We start from the raw sequence: 22,160 nt of genomic DNA on the forward strand, positions 1-22,160 counted from the left end.
CCCTTCCAAGCTTGGCTATAAACTGTGCTGCTTGGTCTATGTTGCTATAATGTACTGAACATGCTTTAGGGTCAATGAAATGATCGATCGATGCATTTTCAGGGTAAGACAGATGGTGTATGAGTCGCATGTCACCATCTTTTTTGGGGACCAGGCCTAGTGGTGAAACTTGCAAGTTGGGAAATGGTGGTGAATTAAAGGGGCCAGCCACGCGTGTTAAGGCAACTTCTTTGTGAATTTTATTGTTAGCTATTGTTAAATTAGCATTAAGGCTAGGGAGATTATTGGACTCGCGTGATGACGTAGGCCTTCTATACTGAAGTTTAAAGCCGTGTAGAAACCCTTCCCGAATAAATCTGCAGACTCATCAAAACAGCTGATTATCAGCATTCTGACAGTTTATCTATAGAAGTAATAATTATTAACATTTATGTTTAGTTTACAGATACATGTACAATATGATAGTAACACACAAGTAAACTATCATTACTTACTTTTATGACGGAAGTGCGAGTCCGGCGTATTCCGTTCTTTGTAAGGGGGTCGCGATCGTGCACATGTACATGTATACTTTATTAAAATCTACAAGGCCATGCCGACACGTGTAATACTGACGCTGTTCATAATACGGGCCGATCAACTAATATACATTGTACGACCTAAATTTAAAGACCCGTGAAGCAATTTAATCTATTTAAACAATACATCCCGAGTTCACTCTATATAAGCACATTATATTGCTTAAAGAAAACTAAACGCCTTCATTTCATAAATTTAGAAAAATCAAAATCATAACTGAATTCCGAATTGCTTTATAAAAAAAAAATTATTAGTTGCTATGATGATATGTACCAGTTTCTATGGCTACGATTTATCATACACATTACTTCATTGTATATTAAATTTCTCGTTTCAACGTTCAATGTCGCCGAATATATACCGAAGAACAAGCCACGTTAATCAGATTTAAAAATTCATAGCGCACAGCGCTGTACGCTATTTAAGAATTCTGTACTGTAATGTTAGATAAATCCACCCAAACACATCTTCTTAGGCGATCTAAATGATCTAATCCACAAGTCTGCTCTAGATAATGTGTTAGGTACTTTGTTACAACTGTCATTTTATGTTCGCTAGGAAAGAGATGGTTACAACAATGATGACCCATCAACCCATTAAACTATAGGTAATTCAGAACGTATTATGATGCATTTGCTATCATCTGACCAGATTTAACGGGTATTAGATGTTCAAGTCGCACCTACAGGATGTTCTAACAGTTATAACAAATTAATGAATTAAACTAATAACAATTAAATGGAACAGTTAACAAATGAACAGAACAGTTAACAAATGAATAGAACTGTTAACAAGTGAATAGAACAGTTAACAAATGAATAGAACAGTTAACAAATAAATAGAACAGTTAACAAATGAATGAAATAGTTAACATATGAATGGAACAGTTAACAAGTGAATAGAACAGTTAACAAATAAATAGAACAGTTAACAAATGAATAGAACAGTTAACAAATAAATGGAACAGTTACCAAATGAACAAAACAGTTAACAAATGAATAGAACAGTTAACATATAAATAGAACAGTTAACAAATGAATAGAACAGTTAACAAATGAATAGAACAGTTAACAAATAAATAGAACAGTTAACAAATGAATAGAACAGCTAACAGATGAATAGAACAGTTAAAAATGAATAAAATAGTTAACATATGGATAGAACAGCTAACAATTGAACAGAACAGTTAACAAATGAATGGAACAGTTAACAAATGAATAGAACAGTTAAGAAATGAATAAAATAGTTAACATATGGATAGAACAGTTAAGAAATGAACAGAACAGTTAACAAATGAATAGAACAGTTAACAAATGAATAGAACAGTTAACAAATGAAAAGAACATTTAACAAATGAATGGAGCAGTTAACAAATGAATAAAACAATTAATAAATGAATAGAACAGTTAATAAATGATTAGAACAGTTAACAAATGAATAGAACAATTAACAAATGAATGATGGAAATATTTAGAAATGAATATCTGGAACATAATAAATGCGAAGTCAACAGGGTACCAGTTTAGGCAAATGACAACACGGAATTATCGTATACAATGCATTTGTAAACATTCTGAAGGACTTTTTGAGATTTTCTAGTTATGATCTTTAATTTCGCCACCTTTTTGGAACATGCAAAATTTTACCAACATCTTAGACCCTATGCCTTTAACAAATGAATAGAACAGTTAACAAATGAATAGAACAGTTAACAAATAAATAGAATAGTTAACATATGAATAGAATAGTTAACATATGAATAGAACATTTAATAAATGAATAGAATAGTTAACAAATGAATGGAACAGTTAACATATGAACAGAACACTTAACAAATGAATAGAACAGTTAACAAATGAATAGAACAGTTAACAAATGAACAGAACAGCTAACAAATGAATAGAACAGTTAACAAATGAATGGAATAGTTAACAAATGAATAGAATAGTTAACATATGAATGGAACAGTTAACAAATGAGTAGAATAGTTAACAAATGAATAGAACAGTTAACAAATAAATAGAACAGTTAACAAATGAATAGAACAGTTAACAAATGAATAGAACAGTTAACAAATGAACAGAACAGCTAACAAATGAATAGAACAGTTAACAAATGAATGGAATAGTTAACAAATAAATAGAATAGTTAACATATGAATGGAACAGTTAACAAATGAGTAGAATAGTTAAGAAATGAATAGAACAGTTAACAAATAAATAGAACAGTTAACAAATGAATAGAACAGTTAACAAATAAATAGAACAGTTAACAAATGAACAGAACAGTTAACAAATGAATAGAACTGTTAACAAATGAATAGAACAGTTAACAAATGAATAGAACAGTTAACAAATAAATAGAACAGTTAACAAATGAATGAAATAGTTAACATATGAATGGAACAGTTAACAAATGAATGAGGGAACTATTTATATTATTATATTATTATAGGACACAATATAAGATACTTACTTATACTTACAAAGCCTTACATGATGAGTGCCCAACTTATATCAAACAATTACTGGAGGTATATAAGCCTACCCGAAATCTTACGTCTATAAAACAATCAGTCACTTTAGTTATTCCAGAAAGTCGAACCGTAACATACGGAGATCGGTGTTTCAGAACAATAGCTCCAAAATTGTGGAATGCCCTTCCAGAACATGTAAGGGACTGTAGAACACTGTGAGCATTCAAGAAGTCACTGGAAACACATTTTTTCCATCAAGTTTTCCAGGACTAGTTTCTATCATTTCAGTCATTCGTGTAGGTTAGATTCTGTGAAAAACTGTGAAAACTAAAGACTGTGTGTCTTAGCTTTCGAGTACCATTTTGTGATGTTTTATTTAAAAAAAAAAGAAAAAAAGGGGGGGGGGGATTGTATGTTTTAATGTATTATACCTGAGACATTATATGGTGTGTATGCGTGTGTGTATTTCATTATTATTTTAATACGCCCTGAAACTGATGTTTATTCTTATCTAGCATATTTATGGTATCTTGTGTTTTCATGTTTTATATGTACAATGAGGATAGGTACAGCTTTTAATGTTTTATTTATTTTCTATGTATTATGTGTATAACATTCCCTTGTAAGGTATATATGCATTGTAAAGCATCTGTGAGCGTACATAGTGTATGAAAAGGGTGCTATATAAATATGGTATTATTATTTAGAAATGAATATCTGGAACTGTTACATGAAAAAAAAAATAAAAAAAAAAAATGAAAGAATGGAATAGTTTTAAAGAAGTGAATAAATGGAACTGTTAACAAATGAATGTTTTGGAACTGTTAGAAATAAATGTTTTGAACAATTAAGAAATAAATGTTTTGAACTGGTTTCAAAAGAATGTTTGGTTTGGAACTGTTAAGAAATAAAGGTTTGGAACTTTTAACAACCAGATGTTGGAACTATTAACAAATGGATGTCTGATACGGTGTAATATAATGTTTATATTCGATGTATAAATATACATAGACTGTGTATTGCATCCGGATTTCCACAGAATGTGGACAATTGTTTCCTAATCATTTATATATCCGGGGGACGCATTTCAATTTAAGGACGTTTCACACTGACTGAAGTTAACCCCGATTAATGACATGGATAATCCGGATTAACTTTATAATGTGAACCGGTCCTTAAGGAGGCTTGATACAAGCAAGAGTACCGGAAACGTACGTAATGCACCCGTGGAAAGTGTCTTAAGTCATTATTTGTAGAACTTTAATTGCTTAAGGTGGTATCAATCATCAGCAGGCTGTATAACATTCTTTGCATCGTATGAATAATTAAAGCTTACACCACCTTCACACTCACGGATTTTTCTTACGAGTCCTTACGGATCTCCGTCTCGTCAGTAGTCAATCGCAAGCATTCGTAAATCATTCGTCGGTATCCGTTAATAACTCGTCACAACTCGCATACACTCGTAAGGATCTGTGAAAGTAGGGGCAAATGTTTTGACACGTCAAAAAAATTTGACGATTGTCCACGGATTTCATTTTCCGTAAATAACTTGTAACAATCCGTAAGTATCGTAAACTGATCGCAAGAACACGTAAACTGCTCGTAAGAATCCGTAAAACACTCGTAGAAAGTTTTTTAAACGAATTTTTGCGGTTAGTTTACGATATGTTACGGATAGTTTACGAGTTGTTTACGCATTATTACGAATGCCTAAGTTTATATTTATGATTTCAATCACGTCGGGTTACAATCACTTTACGGATTGTTCAAAGTCATTACGAGCGCTTTACCTATAGACACGATTACTTTACGAGTACATACTTAATCTTTACGATTAATACCACCTTCATACTCACGGATTTTTCTTACGAGTCCTTACGGATCTCCGACTCGTAGTCAATCGCAAGCATTCGTAAATCACTCGTCGGTATCCGTGTCTAAATCGTAACAATCCGTGTACTTTTACGGATTTGTGGAATAGGTAAGGATCCGTAAGAAAAATCCGTGAATGTGAAGGTACCATAAATCAAAAACTGTGGTAGATTGTAGATAGACAAAGCAAGAGTTCTGTGGGCAAAATATTTCCTCAAATGGTCAAGTTCAACAACCTGTAAATATCTTAAACATAAAAGAAAATTAAATATTGCTGAGAATCAAAATCCTCTTGAAAACTGTTGGAGGAGTTAGACGGACTAATCTTAATTTAATATTTCCTCAACGTTTAACAACCTGTAATTTTCTTTAAAAGGTATGAAGGAAATCAAAATCTGTACCACATGCTTACCTTCAATACCCACTTATATAAATTTTCTATGGTGTTCAAAAGTTTAAATATATTACCTCTCCCTATACAACTCTTTGATTTAAAAAAAATCCCACTTTTGAACTTAATTGAGAAATCATGGGAATAAATCACATTCCGTACGGTAAATTGTATGCATTTTACTTTTAAAAACATACGTTTTCATTTTCATCATTTTTAACAAGTGTTGTTAACAAACCTATTACTTTCAAAACCGAACTTATGACACAAAGATGTATCAGATTTGTGTTTCTAGTATATATCTCAATTCAGTTTCCTAAATACCAGGTTGATATCAGATATCACATTTATTAAAATCTAACAATAAAAAAGACTTTCAAATTTCAATCATAGAGGAAAATGTCTATTTTTTTTTTTTTTTTTTTAATTTTTATAAAAAGACTTCCTTGGATGGGAATCTACATGTAGTTCCCACTTTTTGTGAAAAGATTCAATTGAAATGAAACCAGTTGTTTTTATTTTCTCTATGTTATACACTTTCATGTATTCATGCATTAGATATGATATGGGGGTTTCTTATTGAATAATTCATATTTCTTTCCTTTTGTTCTTTTACTAAAACCCAAGTGATCTTTTAAGTTTTAATGTGAATTGACCATTTCCCTAGCCTGGGGTGGGAGAAATTTTTATACATGTATCATCATCGGTCGCCAAGTTAATAAGCTTAATTATATATATATATCCAAAACCGACAATGGTATGTAATCCTTCTAATAAAACAAATCGCGGTACTTAAATATATCTAATGATGATTTTGATAAATATCATGATTTTTTCTGCGAATCTACAGTACAGGTGTATATACCATTTGTCAATTCGTGCTATCTATTTTTGAATTGAAAGAGACTTTCGAACTTTATGATTTACTTAAAATTAATCAGATCGAGTTTGTAGTTTCTAATTTCCCGGCCTTTTATTTCATTTTTTTTTTTTTTAATATTCATACATGTACATCGCTATTTTTAATTCTTTTAAAATGGTATTGATTTATATATATTACGTTTCGTGAGGGTATTTTCACTTGAATATATTTTTGTTACATAACCAAATCTGAAGTGATCTTAAGGTTTTTAGTGTGTCAGCGAAGATTGAGCAAAATGTGTTTTTTCTTTCTTTTTTCTTTTGCTGTTTGTTTGTTCCTTTCGGTAATATATATTTATATTTATGTAGGAGTCATCTACTCTTAAGGGTGTGCCGGTGTTCCAAGTCTGATGTCTGTCGAGCAAAAGGTCATTAAGATATTGAATAAAGTATATTCTTATGTCCAGAGTGGATTGACTGTCTACATGTTTTATGTATGTTTTATGACACAAGGCAAGTCATGCATAGATTATGCCACGTTTCTAACGTATATATACAATCATACTAATATATTCAACTTTAAAGCTTTGGAAACTTTAAATAAATCGAGTTCATTCTGATTAGAATAAGATCTTTGATCCGCTCCGTTATTGTTATGTCGCTACACAAAAAAAGCGACATAACAATCCCAGGAAGCACAACAACGTTATTAAAACGTTGTAAAAACATTGTGAAAATGTTATGAAAACATTTTTTAAAACGTTATTATAACGTGATTTCTGTGGGTTTTTAAACGTTGGCATAACATTTTTTGAAACCATTGTACTGCAATGTTTTGTAAACATTCCCAAGAAACGTTTTCATAACATTTAGAAGAAACGTTTTGAGAACATTTCTATGAAACCATTTGAGAACATTTAGAAGAAATGTTTTGAGAACATTTCTAAGAAACCATTTGAGAACATTTAGAAGAAACGTTTTAAGAACATTTATAGAAACCATTTGAGAGCATTTAAAATTCAATTTTACAAGATTATATACATTCTTCCAACAATTTTGATAAATTTTTTCAAATCCTTTCACCAATGTTTTTATATACTGTGAATATGTTTAAAAACCTGAACCGTAATAAAATAAAATAAACAAGTCTTCTTTGCAAATAAAATTTGTATTTTTGGAAAAATCATCTCATAATATTATTCGGAATCTGATGGAAATTCATCTTTTTGAATCGACTTCTTTCCCCCTTTTTTATGAAAAAGAAAGATTTGAACATGAAACATAAATTTACAAAATTATTGCTAAATATACAGAATGAATCATTTACATATCAATGCTGGCATTTATAAGAAATAAAAATTAATATTAACTACAAAATTATACTCACTTTAACCGACTGTTCACCAGCTCTCAGACTCTGTGTTACAAGAATGGCTTGGGTTTTCCAAAACTTTCCACAACAGCATATCAAATCGCTAGAAAATTGCATAACTATAGGATCGGCTGTATGAGTCTTGGCCATAGTATCCCGCTGTGTCATTCCATTATAACCCTCCGTAAACACATTGAAAGGGGGAATTTAATTCCCAGAGCAGAGCATGCATGCCCACAAGCAAATGGAATGAATTCCATTGTTTAAAATATTGTTAAGTTAAAAATAGACGTTTACTTTTTTTTGTATCAAAGATGTTTTAAAACTGATGTAAGATGATTTCCGGTAATTTAGAAGCATGAAATCATTGTCCTTAACTTACAAAATGATTATCATAATTCAATATACTGCAGTTGAGTCTTGTTAAACTTTTTTTAAAAAGTGTTATATCAATTAAATAAATCAAATTAAGTTGAAGTACTAATAGTTTTTTAAAGTTATATGTATTTCTGTTGCGTTTTAAAAATGTTTTATCAACATTGTAAGGCAATGTTATATTTGTGTTGGCTGGCAACATTTTAATATTATGTAATTTAAAAAAAAATCATTTTCAAAAGAATATATTTAAAACACTACTTTGATTTGGGTCACTTTTTGAAAAACATAGTATATTAAGTATGTTTTTAAAATCATTATTAAAACGTTTTGAAAACGTATTTTCAAATGTTTAAAAGAAAGATGATCCTAACATTTTCAATAATGTTTTTATAATGTTTTTAAAACGATAACAAAATGATTTTAAAACATTGGTCAAAAACGTTTGCTTATAACGTTTTTACAACTGAAAAAAAATATGTTATTATAACATTATAAAAATGTTTTGTTAGTAATGTTTTCCGATAACATCCTTACAACAGGAATACAATGCTATGAAAACGTTTTGTGCTACCTGAGAACGGAGCGGATCAAAGATCTTATTTTAATCAGATTGAAATCGAGTTACTCTGCATTTTGCTTCATGTACAGAATGCATCTTCATAACGATAAAACAACAAAGAAAGACATTTCATTGTTTATATTTAATTTTGGTGTATATTTTTTTTTTTTATAAAATAGAAACTAGATTTAAGTACTGAAATATCATATCGTTGACAATTTAGTTTTGATGATCACCACAAGTTGCGGTTGCGTTAAAATTTGTAAGACAACAAAGGCAGGAAAGAAAGATAACTCTTACGGCTTTGTCTCTGTCCATTGCGATTGCTGCATGGCACGCGGCGCCTGTTGGCCATACACGTTAAAAAACCCCACAAGAAAACATGTTGTTTTCTGTATGTCTCAAATAAACGCAAAAATGTTTGATAAAAATAGACTTTGAAGTATATTTTTAAAGAACTATCCTTTTTTCATAGCGCAAGAACGATAACTCGCGTTTTTAAAAAATGTACGTAGAGTATGAATTTAAAAGAATAATCATCACCACATTTCCACGTCCAACAGTTCTTTCACATAGGCCAGGGCACCAGGCTATACAGGAGTCATCTTTTATATATTAATGTACATGCCTATGTGCAACAAGAGGGTCAGAAATCAGGAAAACTCACAACATATTTTTCGTATAAAGAAAACTTTACTATGGAAAGTTATATATTTTTAGAATCCCTAGAATTAAGAAAAACTCTATGTAGATTTCGAATTAGTGCACATGACCTTCGAATTGAAAGAGGAAGATATGAATTTACAAAAACCAATTCTGGCCAGAAGATTTCTTTAGAAAGAAACAAAAGAATATGTGAATTATGTAACCTTAATTGTGTTGAAGATGAATTTCATTTCCTTACTGATTGTCCATTCTATGTTGAAGAGAGAAATATGTTTTTTAATGGTATATACAAGCTCAATAAATTTTTTATCTATCTAACAAATAAGGACAAATTTACTTGGTTGATGATTAATGAAGACAAACCAGTAATTGTCAAATTGAGTGAATATTTAGTGCAAACTTTCAGAAAAAGAAGTGATGCTTTAAAACTGCAAAAATCATTATAGTTTATTATTCATATATTGGTATAATACTGATACTGTCCATCTACTTGTATATATATACATGATTAGCAATTCATATATGTATATGTACTTGTTTCCCCAACATGCTGCATCCACATGCAGTTTGCAGTCTATGTAACATGTAGTTAATGTTGTAAACTTTCTTTCTTTTTTGAATTTCCTTCTTTATAAACTGTCTTACTGTTATGCCCTCTGGGCCCAAAATTGGAATAAACTTATCTTATCTATACAAAACAAACACTAACATATTTCTCTGCAGAGCTGTCATCTTGCAAAATGTGGAGTGTGACAAAAATGTTTGCCATTTCAAACTAACACATCGATAAGCAAAAAGGCCAGGAAATCCTACGTCATAACAAAAAAAAAAAAAAAAAAAAAAAAAAAAAAAAATATCTGTAAAACCAAGCAGTGTGTTGTGTTCGCTGTCCTTGCACTTTGTTTGACCAGGTTTCTTACTTATCAATTTTGTTAATGGTTGGAAAAGTTAAAAGAGCATCCCCTGAAATCTGAATGTTAATTTAGACTGATTTGAAATATTTGAAGAAGAATAAAATCACCCCAAAAAATTAGCATGTTTTTCGTTGGTTACAGCAAGCTAAACCGAATGGAAGGTGAACATTTGTTTGTACAAGATTCTGTTGGAAGCTCCCTCTGTCATGCAATGTTACTCCACTAAGTCCAAAAACTGGTTGTCCATCTTATCTAGCCAAGGGTGACGATCCACGGTGTTTCTCTATTATAGAAACACCGTGGATCGTCATCCTTGGTTAGCGAAGATCCTGGTTGTCATGAATTTCCCCAATACATAAGCTCTACTAATTGTGGTAATTTTGATACCCCTCAATCTCCTAAAATTTTGAATTTAGAATTCATGCTTAAAAAATCACAATTATTGTTGTCGTTTTTCCCCTCAAGAATTTGGAGTATTTTTTCAGAAAGATAGGAACCGCAACATACATGCAATTATGCCCCAGCTCTTGTCCCCTTTCCAAATAGAAATCCGTGTTCTGTACCCAGAAAACCTGCTTTTAGAAAAAAATCATCTTTTGTTTAAAGTGAATGGCGTTAGTACTTGTTCTTCAGAAATAATTTTCCATTGATTTCTTTTAGCCTTTTCTTGCAAATGCTGAACAGAGTATATATATATATGCTCAAACTTTGGATAACATGTTTTGATGGCATCAGTTTCCTCATCTGTGATAGATGAAACCTAAAGAAAAACATTTTCGTCTAAAAATCACAATGTATGGCGTAAAAGCCATACTAATGCTAAAAATTGGTCCCTGGGGAATTGGAACCCCCTATCCCTTGCGCAATATGGGATTTTGATACAAACGTTATTGAAAACAGGAAACACTCTAAACTGTTTTATCACGTGTCACTCAAGAGTGGCGGGACCAAAGATTACTGAATGTCATTCTAGTCTTTAAATGGTGACACTTTTAATGAGGGCATGAACCGCACATACCGGTACGTATTTTCATAAATAAAATTTTCTTGTTACATTATTTATCTTCTACTTTCGTTTTTGTCAGAATTCTCAGCCGTTAATAAAGACGTACTATATCGAAATCCATACGCAGCCAACATGTTCTTGATCTTCTTTCAACTATAGTCCAGCTGTAAGGTATATTATAAAATGGGCCCCAGAATCTCACACATTCTAGCATACAAGTGAAACTAAAAAGTCAGCTTTTGTATTTTATTTGGATTTATATTTTTATTATTGCACAAAAAGATGCCTATCAACCTTGAAGTGTACAGCATCAAACAAGAAAACAAAAATAAACTCACATACATTCTCCGTTTCAATTTCATTTATCAAAATAATTATCATTACACACTTTCCTTGCTAAATAATTTTCATTCAAAATCCTTAAAATCTGACATGGCCTGAAATATTAAAAAAAAAAAAAAAACAAAGGAAAAAAAAGTATTACTTTTATTACATGAACTTTTGTTGGAAGTTGATGAGATCAATATTCATTTGCAGATTTGTACATTCATAAAAACATAAAAATTATGAACTAAAACATGAAATAGCTGATGAGGTACATGATCCTGCCCTTCTGTAAGGATGCTGCATGTTGTGTATAATATCAAGTCCTACATGTCTAAAAACATGATATCCATTTAGAATTACAGCACTAAATGTAACTGCCAAGAAATGATATATTGACAGAATCTTTATACTTGTTTCTCTCCTTCAAATTCTAAATGCTTGTAACAAGTACTAAATTAAAAATTCTACTTGCAACAACTAACAATGGTCTATTTACTGTGTTTTATTTATCTTTTTATCTTTTTTTTTTTTTTTTTTTTTTTTTTTTTTTTTTTTTAGACAAGAGTCTGTCAATCACATCATATCAAATGGCAAGCACTGTTGGCATACACTGCCCTTGGTTTTTACTATAACCAGACATATCCACTATATTCTAAAAGTATCAGTTTTAGTTTCCAAATAAAAACTAGCATTATTTACAGAAGAAATGGTTTTTCACATTATATAAGGAAATAGTTTTCACAAGAGCACCTTTAAATTGGAAAACCAAGTGTATTTTTTTTACTTCCTGCTCAGTGGGTCATTGTCAGTAATCGTTTTATATTTATAAAATCTGCCAACATTTCCCCCCCTGATCTAAATGGACAAAAATTATTTCCACTGGGTTAGTTATTTACAAATGACAACCAGTTAAAAGACAATAAGTTGTCCCCAACTGAACACGAATTTCAACAGTCTGCTTCCAAGATTGGAGACATTTTACATCCTGGGGAAGGATGAATGGAGATTCAGCTGACTAGATGTTGGATTTCTTTGTCTCTACTGTTCAGCTCCTGGCAACCATTGTTCCTAACGTGACGAGACCCACTGCAGTGAACATCAGTCCTTTCCATAACTTGTCTTCGGTTGCCCCCTGCTCTGGGAAATAATCAGCGAAGGCATCCTAGATAAAAGAATAAGCAGGAATGAAATAATGCTTTATTAAATATCAAATTCATGCGTGTATACAATATTCAAAGACTAAACATTTCTACTGATTTGACAAAGTAGGTTTTCCCATAAAAGGAATTTTCTTTAACTGGCATTTAAATTCGAACACATGCCAAGTTTGAAGAATGTAGACTCAATACATGAATTTATGAATCACCATATTTGCGGTAAAAAAAATCCAATAGTGGTTATTTGTGGAATTTGGCCATTTGCCAAATGTATTCAAATTCACTACACGTCACTGACACTTTACCAAGGCATGTCTGTCTTGCATTGAATAGACACTAAGCAACCATGATGACCTTACATTCTAGACCACGTTTTAGTTAAACACTTATTTCGCATTTCTTTCTTAATACTAATAGGCCTATCCGGTTTTATAAAATAATGGATGGTTATCCAAATAAAACCTCGTATCATCAATGTCTATTTTTCTAAAAGTCATATTATCCCTATTTTATTAAAATACCGTAATATTAATTAGAAACACCTACCCATCCCCCATTATCTAAAATCCATCGCCCCAGTTTACTGGCAACATATTTTCCTGCATAGAGAGCAATCCTTTCTTCCGAGTCTGGACTGTGTTTTTGACAATGAACCGCTAACCGAGAAGCAAATGTATATACTGCAACGATTCTACCCCAGTTAATTGTCCCATCTTCAAAAATTTCATCAGCAACTGATACAAATGTTGAAAAGGCATTAGTGTCATTCACATTGAGTTTTTGCACCATTGATTTGAAAGCAATATTATGTCGGTCAGACATCTCTTTCACGGTTCTTCTCATAGTTTTACAGTATCTGTTTTGAGGCTTTTTATCATCATCTTCCTCAAATGTAGAAATAACATCTGAAGCTATAACTTCTGCCATCTGTCGAACTTTATCTGCTGGAGTTGTACTTCCCGGTGTCTGTGTTTCTTGGTCTAATTTCTCCATATCTTGTGTTAATCCCGCAAATCCAGGGAGAAGACCGAGCTGTCGATTTATTTCGGTAAAAAAATTTCCTTTCATAAAGGTTCCATTTGAATTCAAATTGTCTACCGTAGCCATGTTTAATCCAATTCCCTGTTCACCCCTCAGATATCAAATCAAATATAAAATATAGGCCTACTCAAAATGTCTTTCTCCCTTCCCTCACAATATGGCTGCGATCTTCGTCGAGACCGACTTCACGTGATAACTCTACTACTACACCATTGGTGGATGAAGTATATATTCCTTTTCGAGTTTGTGACGTTCCAATCTATTTTTATGTGGAGAGGATTCCATCAATCGTAGCCTCTCAGTTATTTCCGTATTAGCCCCTTTTCGATAAGGGTAAAGTACGAGAGATCCGACTGGGATTCCATCTTTCAGTATTGTAACGTCATTGAAAGCGAGGATTTGATTGGACAATATTTTTACAGGAATTCCTCGTCATTTATACGCCGAAAAGAGCTGAAAAATTTCTCCACTGTCAGCTGTTAATGGAAAATACAAGAAATTAGGAACTAACGCTTTGATAGGTAGACGAAAAAGAGGAGAAATAAGGTTTTTACACAGGTATGTATATTTTAAGATGTTTATAGAAAAAACAAAACCCCAACAAACTGTTATGCCACGGTACCGAATTTCCTCAAAGCAACGCAGTTTTTTAAATAAAAATTCTATTTGTAAAATATTTAGATGTAAAATGTCATATAATTTCATGATTATGAATTTAATATACCAAATTGAAACCTGACACAATGTATAGCACTATGCAATAACAAGTACAGAGTAACTAACATGGATAACGTGACATATAGGAACAACATGTATGGGAAACTAAGGATAGCCAATGATAACTGAAAATAGCATGTTTCCAATGGGACCATTATAAGACTGCATAATAAATATGATTAACAGAGAAAACACAGTAAACAAGAGAAGACTAGTGTGGAATTTTGGCAGGTTTTAATAAATATAACTGCATGATACGTTGGAAAATGACATGTTTCAGATATGACCAGAATTTTATAATGTTCAAATAACTATACAGGAGGTATGTCTGTATAGGTCAATCACCTACACACAACAATCTGCCATTATTGAAAGAGCATGAATATTTATGTGACGAGAATGTAAGTTCTGTGGAAACGAGGGGATAATTTACATTTGTTCTCCCCTGTCCCCCTTGTTTTTGTCCACGCCTGTATAAAGTAATCGGGAAATGTTTACCCACTCACTTCCACAGAAATGAATGAGAATGGTACTTACATAGATTTGGATTTTGCTTCGAAAAACAGATGAGTAACACTAGTCAATTAGTTGTCAAATATACTATATATATAAACATGATAAATGTAATAAAATTATAGTTGAAGAAAGTGCTTTTGTATGGAAGATTGTATGCTTGTGTGTGATTTTGTGTGTGATATCATGTGTGTATACTGTATATGTTACTGTAAATGTCTGAAAATAAAGCATTGATGTATATATGTATGTATGTATGTATATAGTTATTTATGTATGTTTAAATGTACGTAGTCCAAAGATGGGTAATCGTTATTTTTGGGAGTTTGATCTTCCTTAGGTCATTTTGCATACACACGCAGTGTATACATGAATATATTGCATAGGACTTTGGTGTGGGCGTCTTCACAACCTCATTTTGACGTTTGAAAAACGCATATCTCAGGAAACACGCCCAAACAATATATTCCTATTTTCAAACGTGGAAATTTAAAACAAAGAGAGTTTAATTGAAATTATTAACACTATATCAATAGATATATTTATTTTACATTATTGTAGGAAAAGATATATTAACATGAACTTTTTTCTTTCTTTTATATAAGAATTGTAACCGAGTATCACATGCTAGGCACTATATGGACAAGTTTGTCACTGATTAAAGGGGTTGAAGGTTAAGACATACTTCATAGCACACCTAATTGTCTGCAAATAGTAAGTAAATGGTTATATAAATCATTGAACCAATGTTAACAGCATAAATTTAGTGAAAATAAACCAATATCAAATTTTACAATTACCTGGAAGCAAAATTACTTTGCTTATGGAGTAATTAATGTTTTTCTCGAAAACCAGGGCTTGAAACTAATTTTTATGTCACCAGTCTAGCCTGACTGATGGGATTTCAACCAGTCCGCAGAAAAATTTACCAGTCTGTCAGAGTTTTTCAGAAATGATTAAACATATTTCGTTAATGTTATTAAAATGATATAATGGAATTTAACTTGATATGCCTCAGACAATATTGTAACACTTATATTAGATTTATATTTACTAATCGAGTTTGTCTGATATCTACAGAGGAATGCCAAATGTGTCTTTAATATTCTATAAGTATGTTTTCCAAAATGACATTTTACAAAAACAGGCTGACTTAAAAACTTGGTGACCCATAACATTATTTCATACTGTTTACAAAATTGCCTCAGAGTGCATCAAACAGAGAATAAAATCTGTCTTACCAATACTTTTACACGGAAACCAAAAAGGTTTTTATATCAGGTAAAAATATTGCAGAAAATATTAGATTAATCTGTGATACATATCGTATCATGAATTATTCACAAGTCAAAAATATTCCTGGATTGATTTTACTTTTAAAAATGTTTAATCATTGCACAAGTCCAAAGTTTTTTTTTAAGCATCATGTTTCAAATAAGAAGTTATTTTGACATATACATGTATTTAGACATTATTATTCACATAGGTCATGGGAGCGGAAGGAATGGAAGACGACCAAGAAGATGCTCAGAGAACTCTTCCCCACCCCAGCAATGCCCCCAGAATCCAAGTAACACGAGCAGAGAGTTTGGAGAACACACAGAGTGATAATGAAGAGGACAGTGAAGAAACGAGGAGGAGGCTGAGTCGGCAGACCTCGGAGCGGAGGGGATCTGTCCCCACTGGACTAGTGGAGCATCATCTGAACCCTCAAACACACTCTTTATGTGGACAAATTCTTAGGGTTATGGGGGATGAGCATTATTCTAAAGGCTTAGGCCAACATTTGAGGTATATGGGGGATGAGATGTGTTATTCTTACCACATACGGAATAGTTACTACTCCGCTCAAAGAAACAGTTCGAATTTGACAAACAGTCATTCGTTACCAGACTTAAGGAGACACAAAGACTGAACCTTGTGATATTAGCAGTGATATCAATAATCACTGGATGCTGTGGTATTAATATTGGACTGTGATGAAGAGGAGAAATCAGAACGCAGTTCTTCCTTCATAGAAAGTGTGAAATAGCTAGGTTTTATTGTGACATACTGTGTTTGTAAACCCAGCTGAATTCATCTTTTGATAGTCCATGGACTAAAGAGAGAAACACATAGAAATGAAAAGTGAAATATGCATTGCATGCACATTGACTTTTGTAAGTTGGGGGAGTTTAGTGAGTTGAATCGGAAAAGGCCATTTCTATTCATGATAAGTGCATTTCCAAGCAGACCTATATTTACCTGTAGATATGAGAGGTGATTATTGTATAGGATGTGTTGACAGTGTGCAGAAGGTTGACAGTTTTTAGGTTATTGGTAGTGATATCGGGTTTTTTCCCCCCTGTTTTGTTTACTGTTTTAGATTTTATTTCAAAGTTGATAAACAACTAGATCAGCAGAGTAATAAACAAAGTGCCATATTTAAATGCTCCCATTGACAAGCGTTTTAGTCATGTGGAGGAAAAAGTCGAGCACACAGGTAAACATGTTTACCTTGAAGGTTGATGTCGTAATTTTTATTTACTTTCTTGTTGCTAAAGGCTTTGCCAGACTCTATATTTATTAGGCTAGCTATTCTGAGACTACTTGGTTCACAGACCTTCTTTCATTCATAAGTTCAGATTTTGATGGTATGTTCTTTGTTAATTGATTATTTCCATTTCACTGTGATGTCAGTGTTCTTTTGATAAAGACCTTTAGATTTAAGGGATTTGTAGTGTGTATGAAAATCCTCAAACTGCTGTTAAAATATTTTGAAGGTTATGAACATTTTAAGAAGGTCTCATTCATAATTTATGAGTACTTAATGATATCAACACCTGTTAAATTTCATTTGTTTTAAAAAATTTTTGTGATTAAGGAGTGTATAAGATTTTGACTGCATTTTGCTGTATATTAACATGATTAATTTTCATTATTTGGTTAATGACCCGTTACTGCTTTAAACAAGGGTGGTGCTTTACTATTGTAATTTTAAGCAAAAGCCATTTTAAAGAATATAGTTTAGTTAATGAATACATTGTTTAATTGCATGACGTAATGCAAGATTAGTGATGTTGCAGAATATTGCACAACAGCATTAGATATGTACAACCTTTTTTATGCACCAATAATCTCACATATTATTGCATGTCACTCAGCCAGTTGTTCAAGTTTTATTGAATACATTAAGAATAACCAGAAATTGTCCTACTTTTAAACCTACAATATTCTTTGCATTTTATATCCACAAGATCGAAAGTTTGAGAGGGGGGGGGGTGTTGTTTGTTAGTCCAAAACTTTGACCTTGATCATAACTTTTGAACATCAGGTGAAGATGGAGACATTTCTACTGATAAACTGAAAGTCCAGCTTATTCTTCTTGATGAGATAGTGATCAAGCTCAGGTCTATACGATGAAATAAAGGTCCAGCCCAGTCTTCTTGATGAGATAGAGATCAAGCTCAGGTCTATACGACGAGATAAAGGTCCAGCTCAGTCTTCATGATGAGATAGAGTTCAAGCTCAGGTCTATACGACGAGATAAAGGTCCAGCTCAGTCTTCATGATGAGATAGAGTTCAAGCTCAGGTCTATACGACGAGATAAAGGTCCAGCTCAGTCTCTGTGATGAGATAGAGTTCAAGCTCAGGTTTATATGACGAGATAAAGGTCCAGCTCAGACTTTGTGATGGGATAGAGTTCAAGCTCTGGTCTATATAACGAGATAAAGGTCCAGCTTAGTCTTTGTGACAAGAAAAAGGTCAATGCATGGTATTGTATGAGTACAAAACTGGAATTTGGGATGTGAGGGTAGAGTGTTTCACTTACCCTTCCTTTTGTTAATGTTTGGTATAACTAGATACTGTAGAAGGTGCTTCTCTGGTGTTGCTGATATTACATATATATATGTATATATACATGTATATATATAAAATTGAAGAAACTAGTCGAGTATACTCAATTGGCATTGGGATATTTTTATTATATAGACAGACAGGTTAAGAAATGTTGTATATTTATCTTAAGTATCTTTATACATGTAGATATTTATACATGTAAGTTCAGTAATTAGGACAGGATATGATTTGTAGTGCATACATTGTACTTGTGCATGCATTACTATTTAAGATAGATAAATTTTCTGATGCAAATAACTATATAAATCCTGGTATGAACTTCATACTGGGAACCAGTAGTTAGAATTGTTGATTGAACATTTTGTTAGGACAGTGAAAAATTTGAGAAAATGAAGATACCACTGTGCATGTACTTGTCAGAGTTAGGTAGTTTATCGGGGTTTTACGGTCATCAGAGATCTTTCACCTTTAAATACTAACATGCAGTTGAAATACATATTGCAGCCCACTTAAAAGCGCCTGTGGACTTTATTGAATTCTACACAAAGACATTCTTTTGCTAATAAGGATTTAAATTAGAATGGAATTTGTAATTTTTTTTATCATGGATTGGCATCAGCAGAATAGAACACCTGTACAAGTGTGAACGATATATATTTGTTTTCATTTTAATTCGCATTCACACCTGTTACATTGTAAATGTTAATTATTTCATGTCTTGAATTAAAATTCACTTTCCCAGAGCACTGGTAATGAAAGTTTTGGATTATGTACCCTCAGAGGAGGAAAGTTTTAAGTAATTCGTTATAAATGCCAAAAGACACTTGTAAATTGGATATATATAGCCTCAGATGAGGAAACTTTTAAGTAATTGGTTATGAATGTCAGGCAGATATCTTAAAATTCGCCAATGAATACATAGGTAGATTGTACTCCTTTTTAAAGGATTGATCAAATGATATTTCTATGGCTGACAGTGTATGAATTGTGTAAAATTGTTTTTAGGGTGTTATTACATACAGTGTTATGTGTACGTTAAGTTATACATTGTTGTGGCACTATCTTCCCCGCTACAGACGTGGGAGGCGGGTTACGTCGCTTGTGGTTGTGAGTACTGATAAGCATGATAAGAGAGATGTATCTACTATTATGTACCATGTACAGTGTGTTATACAGATGATAATTTGTACAAGATAAACATTGTTACTGTTAATGGAGGTTAATGTGTTTAATTATTTGTTATTTGTTAGTCAGACATCACGGTACCGATAATATGTGCAATAGGGGATTAAATGTTATATAGAACTTACCAAATTACATATTATAACATATTGCATTGGTATGAATTGGAATAATCATAATAAATCATAATATTGACTCAGACTTTCATAGTTTATAAGACTAAGTGTATGTTTCAATGAGGATCTGTTTTTTACTTTCAAAGGGAAGATATTGCCTTCATAGAATGATGACATTCCCCTTTAGTGTTAGCCTTTATTGGGGATTGATGAAAATCAGGCTGGTATTATAAATTGGATTGTTAAGATTGGAATGATATTATGCAAACTAGTGTTGTTACATTTAAATGCGACCACTTGTGGGTGTAGACCAGGTGTCAAATGATGTCCGATTTGTACACAGTGTACCTGTGAAACAGGTATTATACAGGCTGGCTCACATAGAAAACGTAATAAGAATTTACACCTGAGAATCTCCTTAGGTCTGGCTTCACCTGTTCATTATGTTGTGACATGTCATATGGTGTGATTGGTGACGACCATGTGATGAAAATTGTTAGCAGATATTCACAGTACTTTTGAAATTATCCTTGCTTCACAGGATAGGCTAAGTTAGATGACATCATTACATTTATTAATATGTATGTTTTTAAACTTTCAGTTCAACAGGGTTCAGTGAGCGCATTGGTATTGAACGGATCGAATCACCGTCTTAAGAGATTTTAAAGCAATGTTTATTTTTAGATTGTCAACCATTAAAATATCCTCGTTAGAAGACAAAAATACCGGTGTTGATTTCTCATATGATATATTGGTTATTGACTTTAGAGATTGATAAGCAAGCCAATTTTTATACGTGTTGAATTTCGTTGGTATTTAAAAGTTTTAAATCTCGAATTTGATATTTTTACAAAAATCTATTGAGGACGTTTCCTCTCTTTATCCCCAATAAATATAATGAAACAAGGAAGGAAGAAAATTCCACTGGTCTACAAGAAGTAAAATTAAAAAAATTAACCCACTCAAAATTTTCAAAGACTAAAAGTACCCTCACCAAAATAAAACGCGCCAAATAACCAGTGGGATGTGTGTTACATTAATACGGGGTACTTAAATGTTAAAAGTTAAAAGTTAGATTTAACTAGAATATATCATGTACATGTACCATTATAGAAATTTGTACGTTTTGAAAATCATGATTTACCAAATATTTGGATTAATTTTTTTTATACATTCGTGAAAAACGTTAAAAAGAAATGATATAGTTTTGTAATCCATTTGGTGTTTTTCTAAAGTTTTTAATTTTTTTATAACACAGTGCTGAATTGAAGTATCACGTGGTCATTGACACCTTGTTAGAACAATCGTTGTTTCAGGGAGTGATCAAAAGGATTTTAGTGCCAAGGCGGAACTTTGACAGGCATTGTAATTAGAAATTCAGAATGTGTCTGTAGAGGGGAAATGTAGCGCAAGGGTTGCAATGAATTAATTAGTGGTGTATTGGTAACTTGGATTATTTTCAAATCATTGTAATTCTTTCAAAGACTCGTGGTTAAATTCAGAGATTGTTTGAATTTGACTCGGTCGCCATAAAAAAAAATCTTGGTATTTTCTGGCATTCTTCTCACAAAATAAATTACAAATTAAAATTCTGCGTATGGTCAGTTTTTAAATCGAGGCAGACTACTGACAAAGAAGTTGACGGTGCATGGGTTTCAACAGTCTCGTTTAAAGTTAGTATTTCGCAAATTCTTTGGTCGTTATAACGAACTAGTTTGCCTATACAACTTTTCATTGGGTCAAACGCTGTCTGACGTGTTTCATACCGATTGTTAGGACGTTCTTGGCACACTGATTTTGACTACGGATAACTCCGTTTACCTGATCAAGATATAGGGCCCACGGCGGGTGTGATCGGTCGACAGGGGATGTTTACAATATGTAGATCTAATGAGATTTTTTTTTAAAAATTCTCTCTTTAAGAATCCTTGATATAATATAGAATATGTCGGTATACAATCATCCTTCTTTAGTGTAGATTCATCTTTTATTCACACCCATCGGTTACTGAGGTAAGGGTGGGGGCATTTGTGAGTTATGATGTTTTACATGGGAATATACGTCTGGTGGACTTCTTGTTTTACATACTGACAGCTGAAAACTAGTAAAGTAAATCTGTCTTTTAAAAGTTGTTTCATGATGTTTGAATGAAATAAATGCTATCAATAAATGCTTTGCTAATTAATAAA

The 22,160-nt window shown here is 32.2% G+C and overlaps 1 protein-coding gene and 1 long non-coding RNA gene across 2 annotated transcripts; one reads left to right on the top strand and one right to left on the bottom strand.

Annotated features, from left to right (window-relative positions):
- Positions 1 to 11,309: 11,309 nt before the first annotated feature.
- Positions 11,310 to 13,668, bottom strand: LOC125652054 (bcl-2-like protein 1). Its single transcript, XM_048880958.2, has 2 exons — positions 13,108 to 13,668; positions 11,310 to 12,566 (listed from the first exon to the last, which is right to left on the bottom strand). Exons 1-2 carry the CDS (start codon positions 13,666 to 13,668, stop codon positions 12,450 to 12,452), a joined length of 678 nt encoding a protein of 225 aa, XP_048736915.1. The 3' UTR covers positions 11,310 to 12,449.
- A 353-nt stretch (positions 13,669 to 14,021) lies between these two features.
- LOC125652060 (uncharacterized) lies at positions 14,022 to 20,051 on the top strand. Its single transcript, XR_007361463.2, has 2 exons — positions 14,022 to 14,160; positions 16,319 to 20,051. It is a non-coding gene; the product is annotated as an uncharacterized LOC125652060 (long non-coding RNA).
- The last annotated feature ends 2,109 nt before the right edge of the window (positions 20,052 to 22,160 follow it).

Source organism: Ostrea edulis, chromosome 5 (genome assembly GCF_947568905.1).
Source record: "Ostrea edulis chromosome 5, xbOstEdul1.1, whole genome shotgun sequence".
NCBI lineage: Eukaryota > Metazoa > Mollusca > Bivalvia > Ostreida > Ostreidae > Ostrea > Ostrea edulis.